The sequence below is a fragment of the Periplaneta americana genome, chromosome 8 (assembly GCF_040183065.1).
Source record: "Periplaneta americana isolate PAMFEO1 chromosome 8, P.americana_PAMFEO1_priV1, whole genome shotgun sequence".
NCBI classification, from domain to species: domain Eukaryota; kingdom Metazoa; phylum Arthropoda; class Insecta; order Blattodea; family Blattidae; genus Periplaneta; species Periplaneta americana.
Window position 1 is genome coordinate 44,005,131 of NC_091124.1, and position 19,050 is coordinate 44,024,180.

The 19,050-nt window shown below is 34.8% G+C and overlaps 1 protein-coding gene across 3 annotated transcripts in view; it reads left to right on the plus strand.

The window, feature by feature from the left end:
• The window catches only part of lin-28 (protein lin-28 homolog), a 253,510-nt gene extending 234,750 nt beyond the window's left edge, over positions 1 to 18,760 (plus strand). For all 3 annotated transcript variants that reach the window (XM_069832159.1, XM_069832158.1, XM_069832160.1), the window contains 3 exons: positions 10,699 to 10,835; positions 14,110 to 14,282; positions 16,790 to 18,760. In XM_069832159.1, coding sequence (XP_069688260.1) covers positions 10,699 to 10,835; positions 14,110 to 14,282; positions 16,790 to 17,021 — 542 coding nt within the window. In that variant the 3' untranslated portion in view covers positions 17,022 to 18,760. The remainder of the gene's footprint in view (positions 1 to 10,698; positions 10,836 to 14,109; positions 14,283 to 16,789) is intronic.
• The last annotated feature ends 290 nt before the right edge of the window (positions 18,761 to 19,050 follow it).

The following is a 19,050-nucleotide window of genomic DNA, read 5'->3' on the forward strand; positions in this document are numbered from 1 at the left end:
CAAATGGTGCCCCTATATTTTTATACTTAAATATGAAAGAAGAATACTGTGGAATTGGATTTTATGAGAAAAAGTTTACAACTTGCAAGACAAGACCGAGTAAAAACACAACATATCTGGGACAAAATGGAAATTAATTGTTCAGTAACAGAAAAGTTAGAAAACAAACAACTCCAATGGTACGGACATGTAGAGGGTATGTCAGAAACACGATGGCCCAAACAAATTTTACAGTACTCTCCGAGAGGTAAGAGAAGAAGAGGAAGATCAGCTGTAAAATGGAAATCTCACATAGCTAATGCTATGGAAGAACGTGGACTACAAATAGGAGACTGGAATAACCGGCAATTTTGGAAACAAAAGACTAACTGCTAAAAGGGGAATGTTAAAGAAGAAGAAGAAGAAGAAGAAGAAGAAGAAATATGAAAGAATATTCGGTTGTTTATACACCTCATTTATTTGTTTTCGCATCTTTTGTTTTCTATCGTCGCCTGGCAACCTGGATTGTTGTTATTGTTGGTTAGAGCTGAAGAGAGTAAAGCTACAAAAACTTATTGAGCATTTCATGTAATAGTTGTGTTTGTGTATTAAATTATTTTAAAATGGTGTATACCCTTCAAGAGAGAACATAAATCATCCTTATTCATTAAATTTAGGAAATTACATAAGATAAGCTGTGTTTTCATCCTACAATCAACTGATATATATATATATATATATATATATATATATATATATATATATATATATATATATATATATATATATACTAATAATAATAAATCTGTAGCCGAAATTTTTCTGGTATTCGATTTTCCAAAAATAATTGGTCCTAACATATATAATTAACTACCCTGAAACCGAAAATCGCTTTTTGAAATTTTTGTTTGTATGTCTGTCTGTATGTTTGTTACCTTTTCACGCGATAATGGCTGAACGGATTTCGATGAAAATTGGAATATACATTAAGTTCGTTGTAACTTAGATTTTAGACTATATGGCATTCAAAATACATTATTTAAAAGGGGGGTTATAAGGGGGCCTGAATTAAATAAATCGAAATATCTCGCTTATTATTGATTTTTGTGAAAAATGTTACATAACAAAAGTTTCTTTAAAATAATTTGCGATAAGTTTTATTCCTTGAAAAATGTTGATAGGACTGATATTTAATGAGATAAATGAGTTTTAAAATTAAAAAAACTGCCGTCTAAGGCCGTGTAATGAATTAAAAAACAAATGACTTCGTCTATAAGGAGCCTTGGACAGCAACAATCGAAAGCTATGAAAGATAGCCTACAGAGAATGTTTCTGTGTTTGTATGAGGTAATATCGGAAGCTAAATTAACCGATTTGTATAATTAATTATTATTTCACCTTTGGAAAATGTTTCTCTAGATGGACATAATGCTATAATGTTATTACAGTAACTTCTGATATAATATAATATAATATAATATAATATAATATAATATATAACATAACATAACATAATATAATATGTAATATTATATAATATAATTTAAGTTATTTGTAGGGTTCAGAACCATAGTGGGCCAAGCGTCATTTACTGAATACGTAGAAAACAAGGTTTAAAATTAAGTTATTACCATAATTCAATGGAAACCTATAACAAGTAAAATAAAATATACACATTAAATCTATATGATGTCAATCTTCATTAAACTATGGTTGCATGTAATAAAAATTAAGAAACATGTTAAAAGAATTGTCATTGCACCAAATGAGTGTCTCTGGACCAAAATGATCGCATTTTAATTATTTGGATGCAATTTAAATTAAGTAACATATTAAACGATTTATCCTTCTATCAAACACGAATGTTCCCTGGGTCAAATGTCCTATTTTAATTATGTAATTACTTTATATTTATTTCTAACGGGTGCACCGGAGCGCACGGGTACGGCTAGTATATATATAAATTGTGATTAGCATCTTTATAGTTATCTTGGCATTTCTTTTGTTTTTAGTACCGGTATTTTTATTTTAAATATACGCAAAATACAATACTAAAAAGGCGCTTTTCAGACACAGACATAGTTTTTAGACGTTTATAGGAGTTTATGGTTCATTTAGGCATTTTATCTCCTATAGAATTTCAAATTGGGGGATACTGTGTACACGAAACGTAGAGATATCTGAATAACATAGTCTATGATGAAGCAAACAAAATAGGTACGAAATTAGAAATCCGTTCCCTACTAATCAATCACCTTTGTTGCTGATGCAGTGGGAGGGAACTCTCAGTCACCCTCTCCAGGACTCCAAAATCGTTGGATACATGTAATATGAAACCATGGGAATGCCCGCAGTTGGCACCGACGCCCGAGGCTTCTCGGATAATGGAAGCAGAAGTATCTTTGTTGGCCACAAGATTCTGACAAACACAGAGTCGCCCAAAACTCGTTCAGGACCCTCGAAACGCCTAATTCTCATACTTATTGAAAAAAAAGACTATATTGCAAATGCCGATAAAAACAGATTGTGAAATTTTCACGAATGTACACTTTATAAGTAACTTGACACGAAAAAGGCATTTTTGGCATGTCATTTGTTCGTGTTATTTATTTATTTATTTATTTATTTATTTATTTATTTATTTCTTTATTTATTTATTTATTTATTTATTTATTTATCTTTTTTATTTATTAATGTATTTTGTCATTTATTTACTATTTTTATTTAATATAGAATTAACAATTCGATTAACAGTGCATTCGACTAGCTATATTTTTGCCTAATATCAGCAAATTGCTATTAATGTTCAACATTTTTCATAAACAATTACATTTGTTACCAAATAACTGATTAGAAAACCAAAAAGGAATTGGTTAGGTCACTGGCTGAGGAGAAACTGCCTACTGAAGAATGCATTGGAAGGAATGATTAACAGGAGAAGAGTTCGGGGCAAAAGAAAATATAAAACGATAGACGACATTAAGATATGTGGATCATAATATGCGGAGACTAAGAGGAAGGCAGAAAATGGGAAAGATTGGCGAATGCTGGGTTTGCAGTGAAAGATCTGCCCTCGGGCAGAACACTTATGTATGTATGTATGTATGTATGTATGTATGTAGGCCTATGTATGTACGAAATTTAAAAAAAAAAAAAAGTATATGGTGGCGAGTGATTGTGATTGAGTAATAAGATGGGTCGACATAAAATCGCACCATATATTTTGGCATATTTCCTTAATGTTCACAATTTCACGTAAGTTTATAATTATGTTCCGTTACTTATTTATTATTTTCAAGAAATTTAACTGGGAAATCTAGAAAATGATGCACCCGTTAATACATTGATGACATTGAATTTCTACTACCAGACTTTCCATAAAAAAATGCTTCATCCCAAAACATATAAAATGCTAAATTTGATTTTTTCAATTTTTAAGTTGCCAATATCTACCATTTGTAATCATGGAACACGAACCATTCGACGGACTCACGCTCTGTTGGTAGCGAAGCGAACTAAGTCACTCAGACCATTGTCAATAGATGGCGGAAGAGTACTGTGTAATATTGGCGTCTCTTTTTGTAGAGGGGGAAAGTGTCATATTTCCTTGCCGAATCTTTTAGCTTACGCAAGTTTATCGTAAGTTTCCATTTTTTTAGTTGCAATCATCTTTGTATCATGAATGATCAGCGAATTAAACCCATCCCCGTTATGCGGCAAGGAGAGTCCCACTCATTCTTGTATTTCGATGTAGCTCACGAGTCTTCCTGATTTTGCATAGTGAATAGTCTAATTATTTTCAAAACAAATGCAGTTTCCTGATCACGGTGATGCATTTGCAGCGAGTCCCCATATCACATACAGTATCATCTGTTGCTCTCTTATTCTCTCGTTAAAGAGTGCCGATCGCAGATTCTAGGACATCCAACGCTTTCCACGCTGGTAACTCGGGTTTGAAACCCGGTGGGTCCAAATGGAATTTGTGGTGGACAAAGACGGTGCTCGGTTGTAAATTTTCGCGAAGTACTACAGTTTCCCCTGCCGACATTGCACCATTGCTCCAATAATCATCATACAATACTATGCAATTCGTCTTCCGTGGTGCACCGAGGACAACGCCTACGGCAGCAAAAAGAATTATGGCTTCGGCATGTCGCTCATAGACGGGCACTCTTGGTTGAAAGACGCAAGATTAAGGCCCGGTTGCAGAAACACCGATCAAAATATGATTGGCAATCAAGGAGGGTTTGATTGGCCATCAGTTCTATTTCTGTTGCAGAAAGAACAATCAGTGTTTGATCGGAAATCAGTCTTCCATCAGATTTGATCAACAGATTTTTGCTGGTTAAGTCATTGATCATCGATCAAGCAGGCTATTTATGTTGTTCTGTTTATAATGTAGTATTATATAGTAAATAGTTATAGCGTAACAATATTGTTTTCGACATAATGGATTTTTCTGATGAAGAAATTTTAAATGAAAAAAATATTATTAAGAAGAAGGCGTTTCCGTGATAGACATGAATTGTTTTTATGTGTAATGACAGAGAATTTGAGCAAAGATTTAGGTTAAGTAAGGATTCCTGTGTTTTGTTACTTTCAAAAATTGAAACAAATATATGCAGACAGATAAATCGAAACCTTCCACTTTCTCCTATGAACCAAGTTCTAATAATGCTGAGATTTTATGCTGTTGGAATTTTTCAGGCGGTCTTGGGTTATCTTGTTAGGGTCCACAAATCAACTATTTGCCGAGTAGTTAGGAATGTTACGTATGAAATTGCTTTGTTATGGCAGGGTCTCATAAATCCCCAAACTTCAAACAGGGAACGATTTGAAATCCAGAGAGAATTTTCAGCCATGTCAGGATTTCCAAGAGTAGCCTAATATTGATTGTATAGACTGCTCACATCCCCATCCAATCACCTGGTTGAAATGATGCCGAACTTTATCGAAATAGAAAAGGTTTCTTTTCTGTGAATATACAGGCAATATGTAGACTACACCATCATTGAAATTCTGGAATGTTGTAGCCCGTTGGCAGGGTTCTACACATGACAACACATTATTTTTAATGAGTAGGTTACGAGCTCCATTTGTAAACAGAGAGATAGGAAATGGAATTATTTTGGGTTATGGAGGCTATGCATATTCCAATTTCTTATCGATTCCTCTAGCAAATCCCACAACAGAAACCCCCTCACGTTTTTTGTTTGATTCTTTTTTTTTTTTTTTCACTATATTGTAGTCTATATACAAATAGAATCCGCCAGTTTCCTTTCTACAAAAAACAACAAAACAGCAAAACATTCACTTGTTTTCCTAGTCACCGCCCACTTGATGTATTCGTTTCGCGACTTTTAAAGAGCATCAAATTGGCTGTGGCTGCTAAATAGCGCTGTTGTCAAATGTATTTCTTTCTTAAATCAGCAATTATTAAATTGAGACAAGTTGATTGGAGATTCACGTTTGTGCAACGCAATGAACAATCAAATAAATCAGACATCAACTGTTTGGCGATCAGGGACTGATTTGATTTGCGTTTCTGCAACCGGGCCTAAGTATTCGGCAGTGGACAAAAAAAAAATCTATCTCGTTCCTAGTGCCCACTGTCACGTTCCCCAACTCTTCCAAGGCGCCTAAGAGAATATAGGGGACATATCGTGGAGTTACAAAATGTTACATTTCCAGATATTCGTGGTAATTTTAATATCCTTGATACCGAATAAGGAATTTCCGTAAAGTCCCTTGCCTATATGTATAGTACGATTTACCATTCCATAAATATTGAAGGTATTTTATTTACATAGTGTTTCCGATCACATTATTCCGTTATAATTTATACACATGAATTATCGCATAGAAAAGAACACAAAATTGCGGTTGATTCATTCATCGATAGATGGATCGATCAGTGTGCTGAAATTATCTTCCGTTGGTTTATACATGAGTGGGGAATTTTAAGTGCACTGCAGTTATTAAATACCGTATCCGATCTGGTCAGATATCTTAAAAAATAATTATATCATCAAATCACATACCATGTTTATTTGAAGATTATAGCTGTAGGAATTCATCTAACCTTCCGCTACTGCTCACACGTCAATACAAGAATGAGCCATAGCGATATCTTATCTCCCAACAATAATGGGGATCTCTGCGCGTATTTAGCTAGACTTTACGACAATAGAAATGTCAAAATTTATTAAAAATTTAGTAAATAATGTTTTTCACCTCACCTGGAAGCTCATTTCTTCTAGTTTTCAAAAATATATAACTTGTGTATCCATTATCTCAGTAATTTCATAATTATTTGGGCATGTATAATATAAGCGCACTACTTTCTATACCTTACTCCATCTTAAATGTCTGTTTTCTCGTATTTCACATTTTCCGATATTTATTATCCTTCGGATGGACAAAAAGTAGACTTCCAGTTTGGCAAAAGACTTCATTGAGATATCAAATTAAAGCTTAAATATGTGGCTATGTTGTAAACTGAAATTTTTTTTCAGTCGATTATAATTATTTTATCCCATAAATATGCAAATATAGTATACATTTTTTTTCTACATAAAGTGGCATATCTTTTGAATTGTTGAAGATAAATAATTTTGATATGTAACATTCTCCATATTTAGGGGATCATTTTCGCGAGTCAATTTCTAATGGAGTTAGGTTGGTCGAAAATTGTATTTATTTATTTATTTATTTATTTGTTTGTTTATTTATTTACTTATTTATTTATTTATTTATTTATTTATTTATTTATTTATTTATTTATTTATTTATTTATTTCCTTTGGACCCTCAAATTCGCTTTTCAAGTTTGAATTATATAAATCTAAAATCTACTTAGTTTTTACCCCAGAATCATGTCACTAAAGTTTGAAAGACATGAAGGGAAAAATGTGGATTTTTGTCCTAAGATTCGATGAATATCTGGGGAGTGGGTAGTAATGCCTGTGCGATTAAAGAGTTTCTAGGCTGGGTTCAGAGTGGGTTTAAATTTCCATGGTTATACAATAAATCATTTTGAATTCAGCGGCATAAAAGACAACTAATTATTAATTTCTTATCCAAGTGTAAAAGAAAGTGCCTAACTGATAACCTGTTTTCCACTTCGCTAAATGTAGCCTACCTCATTCTTCAGGTTTCACTCTTAGTGAAACAAAAAAAAAAAAAATACTAAACTTTGATTAACAATTTTTGCTATTTTTAATGCATATAGGCCTATTTTTTCCTCATGTTATGTCTGTGATTTTTATAAACCCGTAGGTCTACTTTGTAGAACACAGGCTGGAGAGAACACTAAAAATTTCATGCAAATAGATTCAGTAGTCTCACAGAAAAATGCACTTAAGTTTGAAAAATATCAACTTACGGAAAACTGCGTTAAAAAAGGAGTATGAATTACATGCACCGCCAAATTTAAAGAGGCCATTTAAAGGGCTTATCTGCAGGATTTCCCCCCCCCCCATATACATTGTTTTAAAGAGCAAGTTTTGTACTTTTTTAACACAAAATAAAAAAAGAATTTTTGACCTCTAATCACTACCCGTTCGCCTTAAGTCCGGTTTACCACGAAACATCTTTCTGTCTTAATGGCCATTCCCGTCTGAACTCCCAGTGCCCTTTCTACAATCCACGATTCCTAAACGCTTTACCGTTCTAGTCAGGGGCGGCTTTCGAAGAGGGGCTGCGGAGCTGCAGCACCCCCAGTCATTTGTGGCTCTTGTCTCGTTTTATGTTGTGAAAAACATTTATTATAAAGTCTCTGTTTAGCAGCTCGAATTCTTAAAAACATTTCGCTCTCAATGACATGCACGCAAACGTTAGTGAAGTCACTTCCTCCCCTGGTGCTGCCAGAGCGAAACCGGAGACAAGGACTATACGGTGAAGCCACTTCCTCCCCTGGAGCTGCCAGTCTCGTCTCGGATGCTTTGCGCGTTAGTTTTACCCCTCCTCCTGCTGCCCCTTGCCGTGAATCCAGTGTTTCCAGGCGCTGCAAAATTTGCAGCAGTTTGTCAGTAGCGCGCAGTTTTAAATACATTTTCTTTAATGTTGTGAGTATAACAAGTGCAACAATGTTTAATTCTGTACAGTATTTACAGTCTATTCAGTTCAGTACCTTAACAATTCAGGAGAAACGTGAAATTAAGTGCCCATCAGTTGAATCTCATAATGGAAAGAGCCGCTAAACAAAATACAAAGGCTCGCATATTTTTTGATAATTTATCCAGTATCCCTGCTTTCTTCTCTCGATCTCCATACAGTTTATATTAAATTAATGTGTATCAAAGACAATTCCATCAGCTGGGCAACAAGATGGATTTAAAATAAGAACAGTAAATGTTGTTCATGAGAAGGAGCCATTGCTAGAATGTTTTCAAACCATAATCGAATCTAAAACATCTAACATCACAATAAATGAGGCAAGCGCTCTGGTGCGTACTCTTGAATATCCTGAATTCAATTTCTGGCTCAGTTATTTTTTTCATTTATTGATGTATCATGTATATATATTACACAACCAACTACAACATCGCCAGTTAGATATTTCTAAGGTTCAAATCTGCATATAAAAATTAAATTATGGTTTATTTAACGACACTCGCAACAGCAGGGGTTATATCAGCGTCGCCCGGAATTTTGTCCGCAGGATTCTTTTAAATGCCAGTAAATCTACTAACATGAGCCTGTCTCATTTAAACACAACTTACAAGCTAAGGCGCATGGAACTAATCTTTAAATAAAATAAGTTGCCTGGTTTATTTTTGTATGCAGCCCCCCTTAATTCAATACCCACGAGCCGCCACTGGTTCTAGTACACCAGTTCGTCTACTCTTTTCCTCCTTTCAGGTGTAACCAAATTCGTTGTAATTTTTGGAGGCTTTTGACCTTCCATTACACTTCGATAGTACAGTTAATATTTCTTTTATTTTCTGCATTGTCCACTATAGCAAGTTCACCATTCACATCCCTCATCCGACCAATGACGTGAATTTTTTATATGAAAGCATTGCTTTTGATAGATTTTATCTAATGCTTACGAGATTGTATGTAAAATTCTCTTAATCATTCCAGAGTCGTGTGTGCATCATGTGTGAAAAGACAGTCCCTCTTTATTGATTTGTATATTTCCGTGAATAAGTAATTATATCTTAAGTATGAATGATTAACATCATACGCATGTATTATTTATTTATTTATTATTTACTTATGCTCGTTTCTTTTCTACATTTATTAATATCTGACTTATTTATATAACAATTAATTTGCTTGTTCAAACCATTTTACGTTTATCTATTTATCTATTTACGTTTGTGAAAGTGTTTGTATGATATTTGATAAATTTTATTATTTTTTTGAAGTGTTACTAGCATTATATGGTACTAATTTTTATTGTATTTATTCTGATGCATGTAACCTATAACATAAAACATTGTAATAAATATAAATATATCATTTTCTTAATTAATAACAGTGTATATCTCCAATAAATGATTTCTTAGCATCGCCACAGATACACTTGATTGTACTTGTCACTATCTCTGTCACTAGAGAGTTCTTGAAATTTATATTTTCCCCGCCATTCATAAAATATTTTGAGATTATACCTCTTGCACAAAAGGGGAAATCTATAACTGAAACTAGATTAATATATTTCAGTATTATTTGTATTTATCCTGGTAATAATGAACAGTTTGACTCGTAGACATTTTGTTTTTGCAGCATTAACTTCCCATGATTGTACGAGAAGATTCGAAGAGAACGGTAGTTACGTAGACTTTCTGCTCCCCCTTACTACCATTAATGCACAACACAATGTCAATACAACGGTTGCTGTCGTCTGCGATACAACGAACTTTTCTGTTGATTTTCGAGTTCGTCATTTTTTCCGGTTATTATATGCTTATTTACGTTGTGTTAACTCTCGCTAGTGGTTTTATATTTTATTTTATCCGTCTTACTATTTATTTTGTTATTGTAAATAATTTTGTTTTACCATTATTATTATTTTTAGTATTATTATTATTATTATTATTATTATTATTAATATTATTATTAATAATAATATTATTAATGAATTATTTTGTATTACAATCTTTGTATCATTTCTGTCACGATTATTCTATTATTATTATTATTATTATTATTATTATTATTATTGTTGTTGTTGTTGTTATTTCTATCCTCAGCATTATTATTTGATCTCTGTAAAATTTATGTAGACTACTGGACTGTTCCCGAGCACGAGCATATGCTCATTTCGGGTCTATATTCATATGTATTCATTTCAAATGTAAATTGTAAATAAATATGAATTTGAATTTGAATTTGAATCTGCCTGTCTATCTGTCTGTCTGCCTCTATCTATCTATCTATCTATCTATCTATCTATCTATCTATCTATCTATCTATCTATCTATCTATCTATCTATCTATCTATCTATCTATCTATCTATCTATCTATCTATCTATCTATCTATCTATCTATCTATCTATCTAGCTAATCTTATATTATGTAATTATGTAACCTAACGTAACTGTCTAATCTTTTGTCTATCTAACCTTGCCTTATTTATTTAATCTTATGTGTCAACAGCTTCATAAATATTTAACCAAGGTTTCGATTTTTTTCTCCCGCTGTAATGAATAGTGTTGCACCAAGTGTTCCTTGCCGTCCTTGTATGTTGAACTTCTGTGTCTGTTGCAGGAGCCCATGGGCCAGTCGTTGCGGTACCTGAAACCAAACTGGGGAAGAGGAAAGGTCGCTGTAAGTGGTTCAACGTTGCAAAGGGTTGGGGGTTCATCACTCCAGACGATGGCGGCCAGGACGTGTTCGTGCATCAGGTTAGACATTTTACTCATTATCACGATCATTTCGTAGATCAGATGCGATTCTCAGTATTCTACTGTTCCCTCTGCAGTTCTTCATATGTTTAATTTGAACTTTTCGTAGGGTTCCTTGACATTTGTATACAACGCAGTGTTTGAAAACCGTCTGTAATTCGTTTCTTTTTTCCTTCGTTTTCTTTGTTTGACAATTCGAAGTGAAATCCAAAGAAATTCAATTCCAAAATTAAGAAAATTGGCCCGCAATATAGCGCGAGCAGAATGTCGCCTTGTCTTCAGATGAAGAAGAAGGGCACAACAATCCAATAAACCTTTGCCTATAATCATAGACCGCATCTATCCAGTTTGATTGATTGATTTTGTTAGTTTTTTATTTACTTGTATTTATTTATTCTACTTATTTTTTTGTCAAGTTTATTTATACACGCTTTAACAACTGTGGCCATATCGTGTGTTAGACCTGTGGGTTTACCAATAGGCTGTTGTTACTGTTGTTGAGTTCCTGTTTCTATTGTGTGTTGTAGATGGCTTGTGTTCATGTAACTGATTATAGATTTTGATTAATGTTTATGTTATTGATGATTGAGGCAGTATGTAAATTTCCAATCCGACATTTGGCTTTGTAACTGAGGAAAACTGTGAAAAGACGCAGTCAGATTGGCCGCCCACGGGGTTTGCACCCGGGACCTTCAGAATGCGAGTCTCAAACGCTACATCTGAGCCAACTCGCTCGGTTTATTTATTTATTTCATCTGGAAAAGCTAAGGCCAGCAGATCTTCTCTTCCCCCAGCCAGACTCTAATTGAGTACAATAGCCTCACATTACAACAGTAATGTTGCAGTATTCATTAGAACTTAAAACAACAATATGGCAGTGAGTAATAAGAATGAAACTAAATAATAAAAGTTAAATCAGTTGTCAGTGAATGAGGTAATTTGATTATTTAAACTAAGATTATATGCAGATGCATTAAAAAGTCACCCAACGCTCAATACGTAGGGAATATGCATCCAATGACAGTTGAACTTCGTGATTGTATGTACTACAGTACCTGGCCACATTAATAGAATCACCTACAATTTTTAAAATACTTCATTTTTAATTCTACATTACTGGAATTTTATATAAAATATCACTATATTGTCTGCACTACATTTTTCAGAACACATTTTGAACGATATTTTCAGATTGCAAAATGACAGTTATGCATGATGATGCACCTTGTGATAGTGTTAAAAGAGTGAAAAGCTTTCTATCCGAGAAAACATCTCTCTTTTGCCTTTGCCCGAAAATTCTCCGGATTTGAACCCAATCGAGAAGTTGAGGACATTGGTGAAAGAAGGAATGGCTGAACAGGATATTACAACCAAAGTGATTGAGAGTACACCACACAGAATTGAGAATGTTATTAACGAAAACTAGGACCCACAACATTTAAGGACTTCACATGGCTTTAAATATACAGTATTCTTACATTTTGTAATCTCAAATTAATGTAAACATTATTTGAAATGTACTCCGAAGTGTAGTGGAGGTAATATATTTGTATTTTTAAATATACGTAAAATTGCACTGAATGTCTAATTAAAATAAAGTATTTGAAAAATTGTAAGTGATTATATTAATGTCGCCATGTACCATAGACGATGGTGCTATGTGCAAGACAAAATGTGCGTGAAACAATTTTCCAATTGCCCAATGAACTAGAAGAATTTTGCATGAATCAAAAATTAAATGCTGCTAAAAATTTTTAAAGTTATAGTTTCCCGTATTTTGGCAGTGTTGTACAAAATTATGAATAAATAGTTTTGTTCTTACTATATTGCATTGATTTATATAGAAGTTTCGGGTGCGATTCTCATGGGGGGGGGGGGGGGGGGCATACATTTAGTTGCTTGGTTTGGACAGTTTCTCTCGAAAAACTTTTTGGAATATTTCAGTCAAAATACCTCTGGCGTAGAAAGTAAGAAAACTGTAATTGGAGCTTGCCTAATTGGAAATCTTGGATAATTTGAATTGTTTAATGGTACCTTCAACTTCTAATTAACCAAGTTCGACTGTATTTCGAGGGCTGTCTGTTACTCGGCACTGAAACACACGACCATATTGGCTTGTTTCATACAATTCAGATGTGTTTATTTATAAAAATATACACATATACACCAACATACATATTTCGGCTGCTGTTTTAGGGACTTATGCGTGCCCTCTTAAGTTGTCGTGATTATATTTCCTATTATTATTATTTTAACAAGTGCTGGGTGCTGTGTCAGCTAACAGAAAAATAAGTCTATTGTCGTGCGGTTTGCAGGGGGTGGGAATTTCTCTGGTTTGTAATAATTATTGTGTTACCGAGGCAAGATCTTTGCGGGGGTTGGGGCAATCTCGGAAATCTCCTCTTTGCTTGGTGTTTTGTTGCATTTTGAATGTTTCTTTGGATAAGCAGTTGGACTCCTAGCTATCCTCGTATTTATACATAATTTCCTATCTACTCATCAGAAACCTCTGGAACCTGTGTCCGGCTAAGACATCTGTACTTTCAATGAAGACATTGGCCCATAGAGATATTTCTTTGAAAAATAGGGAACTGGGTGAGAAGATGGGTCTCCCAACTTCTATCCCCTCCAGGTGTCAATTTTTTTATAGATGTAGAAATACTTATATGCACACATAACATTATTTATTATGTATTTTTGTATATTAAAAAAAAAGAACATGTGTATTTTAATTAATAGTATTGATTACAAAATAACTGGCATGTTTCAAAACATTTGGTAGTACGAAAAACAACATATAGCCGTACAAGGTTTTGAAGTACCATGCCACAAAATGATAAAATTATGACCAAAAAATACCTTACAAAACTTGAAAACTAGAAGAAAGGAACAGTGCTACACTCAAAGTACTGGTACGTAATTCAAATGGTGAAATTGGGTAGCATAAAGAAAATAATCTAGTCTCTGTTATATTTGAAAGAAATGCAGGAATCCTATGGTAAACATCATTTTTAGATTATTGTACCGAAGTGCAAAAATAGAGTGGCAAAGCTGCACCAAGAAGTGAAAAGAAGAATTCAAATGTCAGACTATAATTTTATTATTGTGCTGCATGCTAGTTGGAAACTATAATTTCAGCTGGAGAGAGGGCATGCTTATGGTTTGCAATGTGTAGGCCTATAGATCGACCCCCACACGATCACTTGATGCAGCTGTGGGTCATGTAATGTTGCTGTTACTACCATGCTTGAGCTAATTGCACGTCTCTCTGTAGAGTGTTATCCAGATGTCTGGATTTCGCAGCCTTGGGGACGATGAGGAAGTGGAATTTGAGTGTAAAGTGTCGGACAAAGGACTGGAGGCCACATCCGTGACAGGGCCTGAAGGAGCGGACTGCAGTGGCTCTCACCGGAGACCGGTGTCCAAGAAACGTTTCAGGAAGATAAGGTGAGAGAGAGAGAGAGAGAGAGGATCTGTGGCTATATTCATTAATTTACAATAAAAAGTATTGTGTTTTTTGTTTGTTAGTCTCATTTATTGGATACACTCCACACCAGTCATTTACTGTACTTGCCTTCATGATCGACTTAATTTTATAATGTTCTAGTTTATATACTTCAGAGCTATCTACTAAAAAAGTACGAACAGTTGGTTGTCTGCAGGAACAGAGTTTTAACAGCTGTCTCTCACCTACATGTATTATGTTGCATTGAGATCGCAGAAAAATCGCTTTAACAAAAGAAAAGTAAAAATAACAGCTTAGAGACTCAATTGGGACCAAATTTCATAGCAAATGGTCAGAGGAGATAGGTAAAATCTATTTTTTTATGGTAAATCAAAATTTAACCGTGCAGATGGACAGCAATTTGTGCAAAGAAGTGGAGATGAGGAATTTCATCCAGAATGTAGTAGGAATTAAAGCTAAGTTTCCACAAATGTGACAATTTTGGGATGTATTTCCATTTCATGAATTTGGCAGATTACATTTCTTTAAGGTCCAGTGAATGATTGGTGTAGGTACAAGGGTTTTCTACAATCCAGTTAATACTTGTAATAGGAGAAAATTATTGAAATCAAACGGGGAAATCAGTTGCTGATAACAAACTAGACATTTTCAGAGCTTCAGAAAGTAACTGTGTTTTTCTAGTACCATAACCTTTCATTGCAGTACGTCAGAAATCTCATTTTTTCCATGCCCAATCATTGTCGTGCTGTTGCAGCCAAAGGAGGTCACACCAAATATTAGACACTGTGAAATTACTGTATTTAATAACGTGTACCGTAACTAACCCCTAGCAAGTAATACTTGAAACTGATTTCTTTACTTAAATCTGGTAGTAACATTTTAATGTTAATCGATAAACACAGTAGGTTGTTTCTTCTCTTTTTAAGTATTTCAATGAAATAGGACATGAGTTCCTGAACTATGTTGTTTTTTTACATTTTCTTGAATTAGTATCTTCACATATTAAAAGAGTTTGAGCTTAAATTTGACTGAAACATATTATGCATAAAAGATGAAAATTAAGATGATGCAATTTGTTAACACTGCTGTATAGGTGTATCTTTTATCTTGGCCTATGTCAGCAAGTTGCACAGTGGCTCATGGATGAGTTCATTTAACATTGATAAAGGAACGTAAGAGTGTATAGGTTAATTGTACTGCAACACTTGACTAGTTAAGGGCCGGTACTACAGAACACAAAACATAGTAGTGCTGTGTGTTTAGAATGATGCCTGTCCAAAGTAAACTTTAAAAGGAAAGTACTTCTTCATCAAACACGGGAGAGGATAACCAATGAGTGTAGTTTTATGAAGAATGCAGCTGAATTGGGAGCTCCAATAAATATCAAAGTATTTCATAAGAGGGTAGCTCAATTAGCGTTTGGTGTTCCTCGAAGAATAATACGAGAATAATGAACAATGAAATGCATTCGAACTGATGTATAATCATTTTCTACTCCAATTAGAATAAAAAATGTAATCTAAAGTTGACACTTTAAATGATGAAGTACGGTAGTAATTGCATGCAAGTTAGTCTGCAGGTGTGGCATATCAATGTACTTACTTACTTACTTATTGGCTTTTAAGGAACCTGGAGGTTCATTGCCGCTCTCACATAAGCCCGCCATTGGTCCCTATCCTGAGCAAGATTAATCCAGTCTCTACCATCATATCCCACCTCCCTCAAATCCATTTTAATATTATCTTCCCATCTACGTCTCGGCCTCCCCAAAGGTCTTTTTCCCGCTGGCCTCCCAACTAACACTCTATATTCATTCCTGGATTCACCCATATGTGCTACAAGCCCTACCCATCTCAAGCGTCTGGATTTAATGTTCCTAATTATGTCAGGTGAAGAATACAATGCGTGCAGCTCTGCGTTGTGTAACTTTCTCCATTCTCCTGTAACTTCATCCCTCTTAGCCCCAAATATTTTCCTAAGAACCTTATTCTCAAACACCCTTAATCTCTGTTCCTCTCTCAAAGTGAGAGTCCAAGCTTCACAACCATATAGAACAACCAGTAATATAACTGTTTTATAAATTCTAACTCATATCAATGTACAGTCTTAGAAAAAGTTTTGTCGCACAGATACTTTATAAGTCCCAGAAAGGAGGCAGTGCATATGATCAGAGGACAAGTGACCTGGGTCGCAAAAGAAGGACTAGTTCAGGAAATAAAATTGGTTTTGTTTCGTTGTATGTCTGTTTCCTTTCTGGGACTTATAAAGTATCTGTGCGACAAAACTTGTTTCTAAGACTGTACAGTATTAATAATAATCTGTATCACGTATCACAGTACATGAAACGTTTTGGGAACACTATAAGATATCTTCATGTCTTCTACATTATTTTACCTCACTGTCGGTAAAAAGTGAACAATGTATTGCCAAGATACAGGGACTTCTTGTTTTAGGAAGCAATGTATAATCCTCCCCCTTGTTTTGACAGGTGCTATAACTGCGGTGAGTTTGCGAACCACATCGCAGCGAAGTGTACAATGGGTCCACAACCAAAACGGTGCCATCACTGTAAATCTCAGGATCACCTAATCGCAGATTGCCCAACACGTCCAGATCGTAACAAGAAGACGGCAGCGTCGTTCAGTGGAGAGATGGAGACAGAAGCGCAGGAACAAGCGGCTGGGGAGGTGTTACCACACGTGACAGAGGCAGGTGAGTAAGGAACGCAGTGAGGAGATGAAGCAATGCACAGGACATCACAGAACGAAGCAGCAAGTTCCGATCCATTGCAGCAGATGGCATCACTGGTGATCACCATGCCATCTACCGCCATCGTTAAGAAGCTCGAGGGTGGATTGTAGTTTTCAAATTATGCAGTAACATGTATAATTTGCAGCCGTGAAGTTGGGCACTGCGGGTATAGCGGTTGTCGGAGAGGAAATTCAGAATATACATCAATTTGGCGTCTATTACAGCAATAAGATAAGAAGGTGTTGTGTCATTACTTCCAGTAAAAAAACACTACATGTTTAAGTTTTTGCCCTGATCACATATATATCAGATTGGCCATTCCCATGTTATAAAATGGCAACATATGAAAGAGAACAACTGCTAGGATCTCCACTGTCGAAAATTAATTTTTTGGTAATGACTGCTAGATGGAAGTATTGCTGTAAACTGTTACTCCATGCAATTCCATTAAGGTTATAATGTGACTTCTTTTGCAGTAATTAGATGGCAGCATAGTAAAATGATAAAATTGTTGTCTTGAAAGTGCATTAGGTTGTTCAGTCTGATATATGTGATCAGAGGTTTTGTTACATGAAATCAGGGGTGGAGAAACTTTTTTCCTCTGTGGTCGACTAAAGAAGGAATCAGATAGATATTAAGAAAATTGGTCGAAATCCGACAATACTTTTTTTAAATCATATTTTATTACCAAATTAAGTAAGAGGTTCATAGTAGGTGATACTAATGGCTTGGAAGTTGTACATCCAGCCGTTTGTCCTGGATAATGTCCTACATAGCAAATTCTGGGGGCAGAAGGTGGGAAAAGGCAGCCACAATTGACCTCATGGCAGTGGCAGTGTGTCCTATGTGTTCAATGGTTCAGAGCATTTACTTACTTACTTACTTACTTACTGGCTTTTAAGAAACCCGGAGGTTCGTTGCCGCCCTCAAATAAGCCCGCCATTGGTCCCTATCCTGAGCAAGATTAATCCAGTCTCTACCATCATATCCCACCTCCCTCAAATCCATTTTAATATTATCTTCCCATCTACGTCTCGGCCTCCCCAAAGGTCTTTTTCCCTCTGGCCTCCCAACTAACACTCAGAGCACCCCCAGGAATAACAATTTAATTCTTTAGATAAATTTATTTATAATTTACACTATCATTCTTTGTTTCTTGCTCATCTTTAATAAGTTTACTTGCAGCTGTGATGTATTTTTATTGTATGGAAACCTATGAACAGCAGAGATCGAATACCTACATGCTTGTAAGCTTCCGAGGTTCAATTTCTCCTCTGCACCTCACTGAGTCAGCTTCCGGATTTGCGTGCAGGGCAAACGTGTAGATGAATTGGCCCTTGAACCAGAACAGCTGTATAGTCACGTATTTGTGAGACAGCCAACATGTTGTGGCTGTAGCTGAGATCATGCTTTTAGCACGTGTACGTGTGTTATTGATTGATGTATTTATTTGTGGTTCCTTACAGTTCTTTAAAGGTCCATTTTGTCGTTCTTGGTACTTTAGTCTAAATATATTCATCTGTGAGTCTGACCAGTGTTCATTTTCCAAAGAAAATGAATAGTGTTCAATATCTTTTACAAACAAATTTTTCAGTTTTACTCTTGCAAGATAAGTGTAAAATAAAGGAGCTTGGAAGGCCGTTATTTCAACTCGATTTAAAGCAAGCACAAACAAGATGAGGTAAGACATTTTGGAGGGCTTTTAATGTAAACATATATATATATATATATATATATATATATATATATATATATATATATATATATATATATATAAGCCGTTCAGAGCAAAAGTGGTGTAAGTCAAAATTGAGTAATTAAAGTAAAAATTTTATAAAATACAGCGCAAAGTAGCAATTAATATGTCCTTCTTGCTATCCAATGACTACTAATAATTTAAATAAATTGAATATTAATTGCTACTTTGCGCTATATTTTACAGAATGTTTACTTTCACCCTCATTACCCATTCTTGACTTACACCACTTCTGCTCTGAA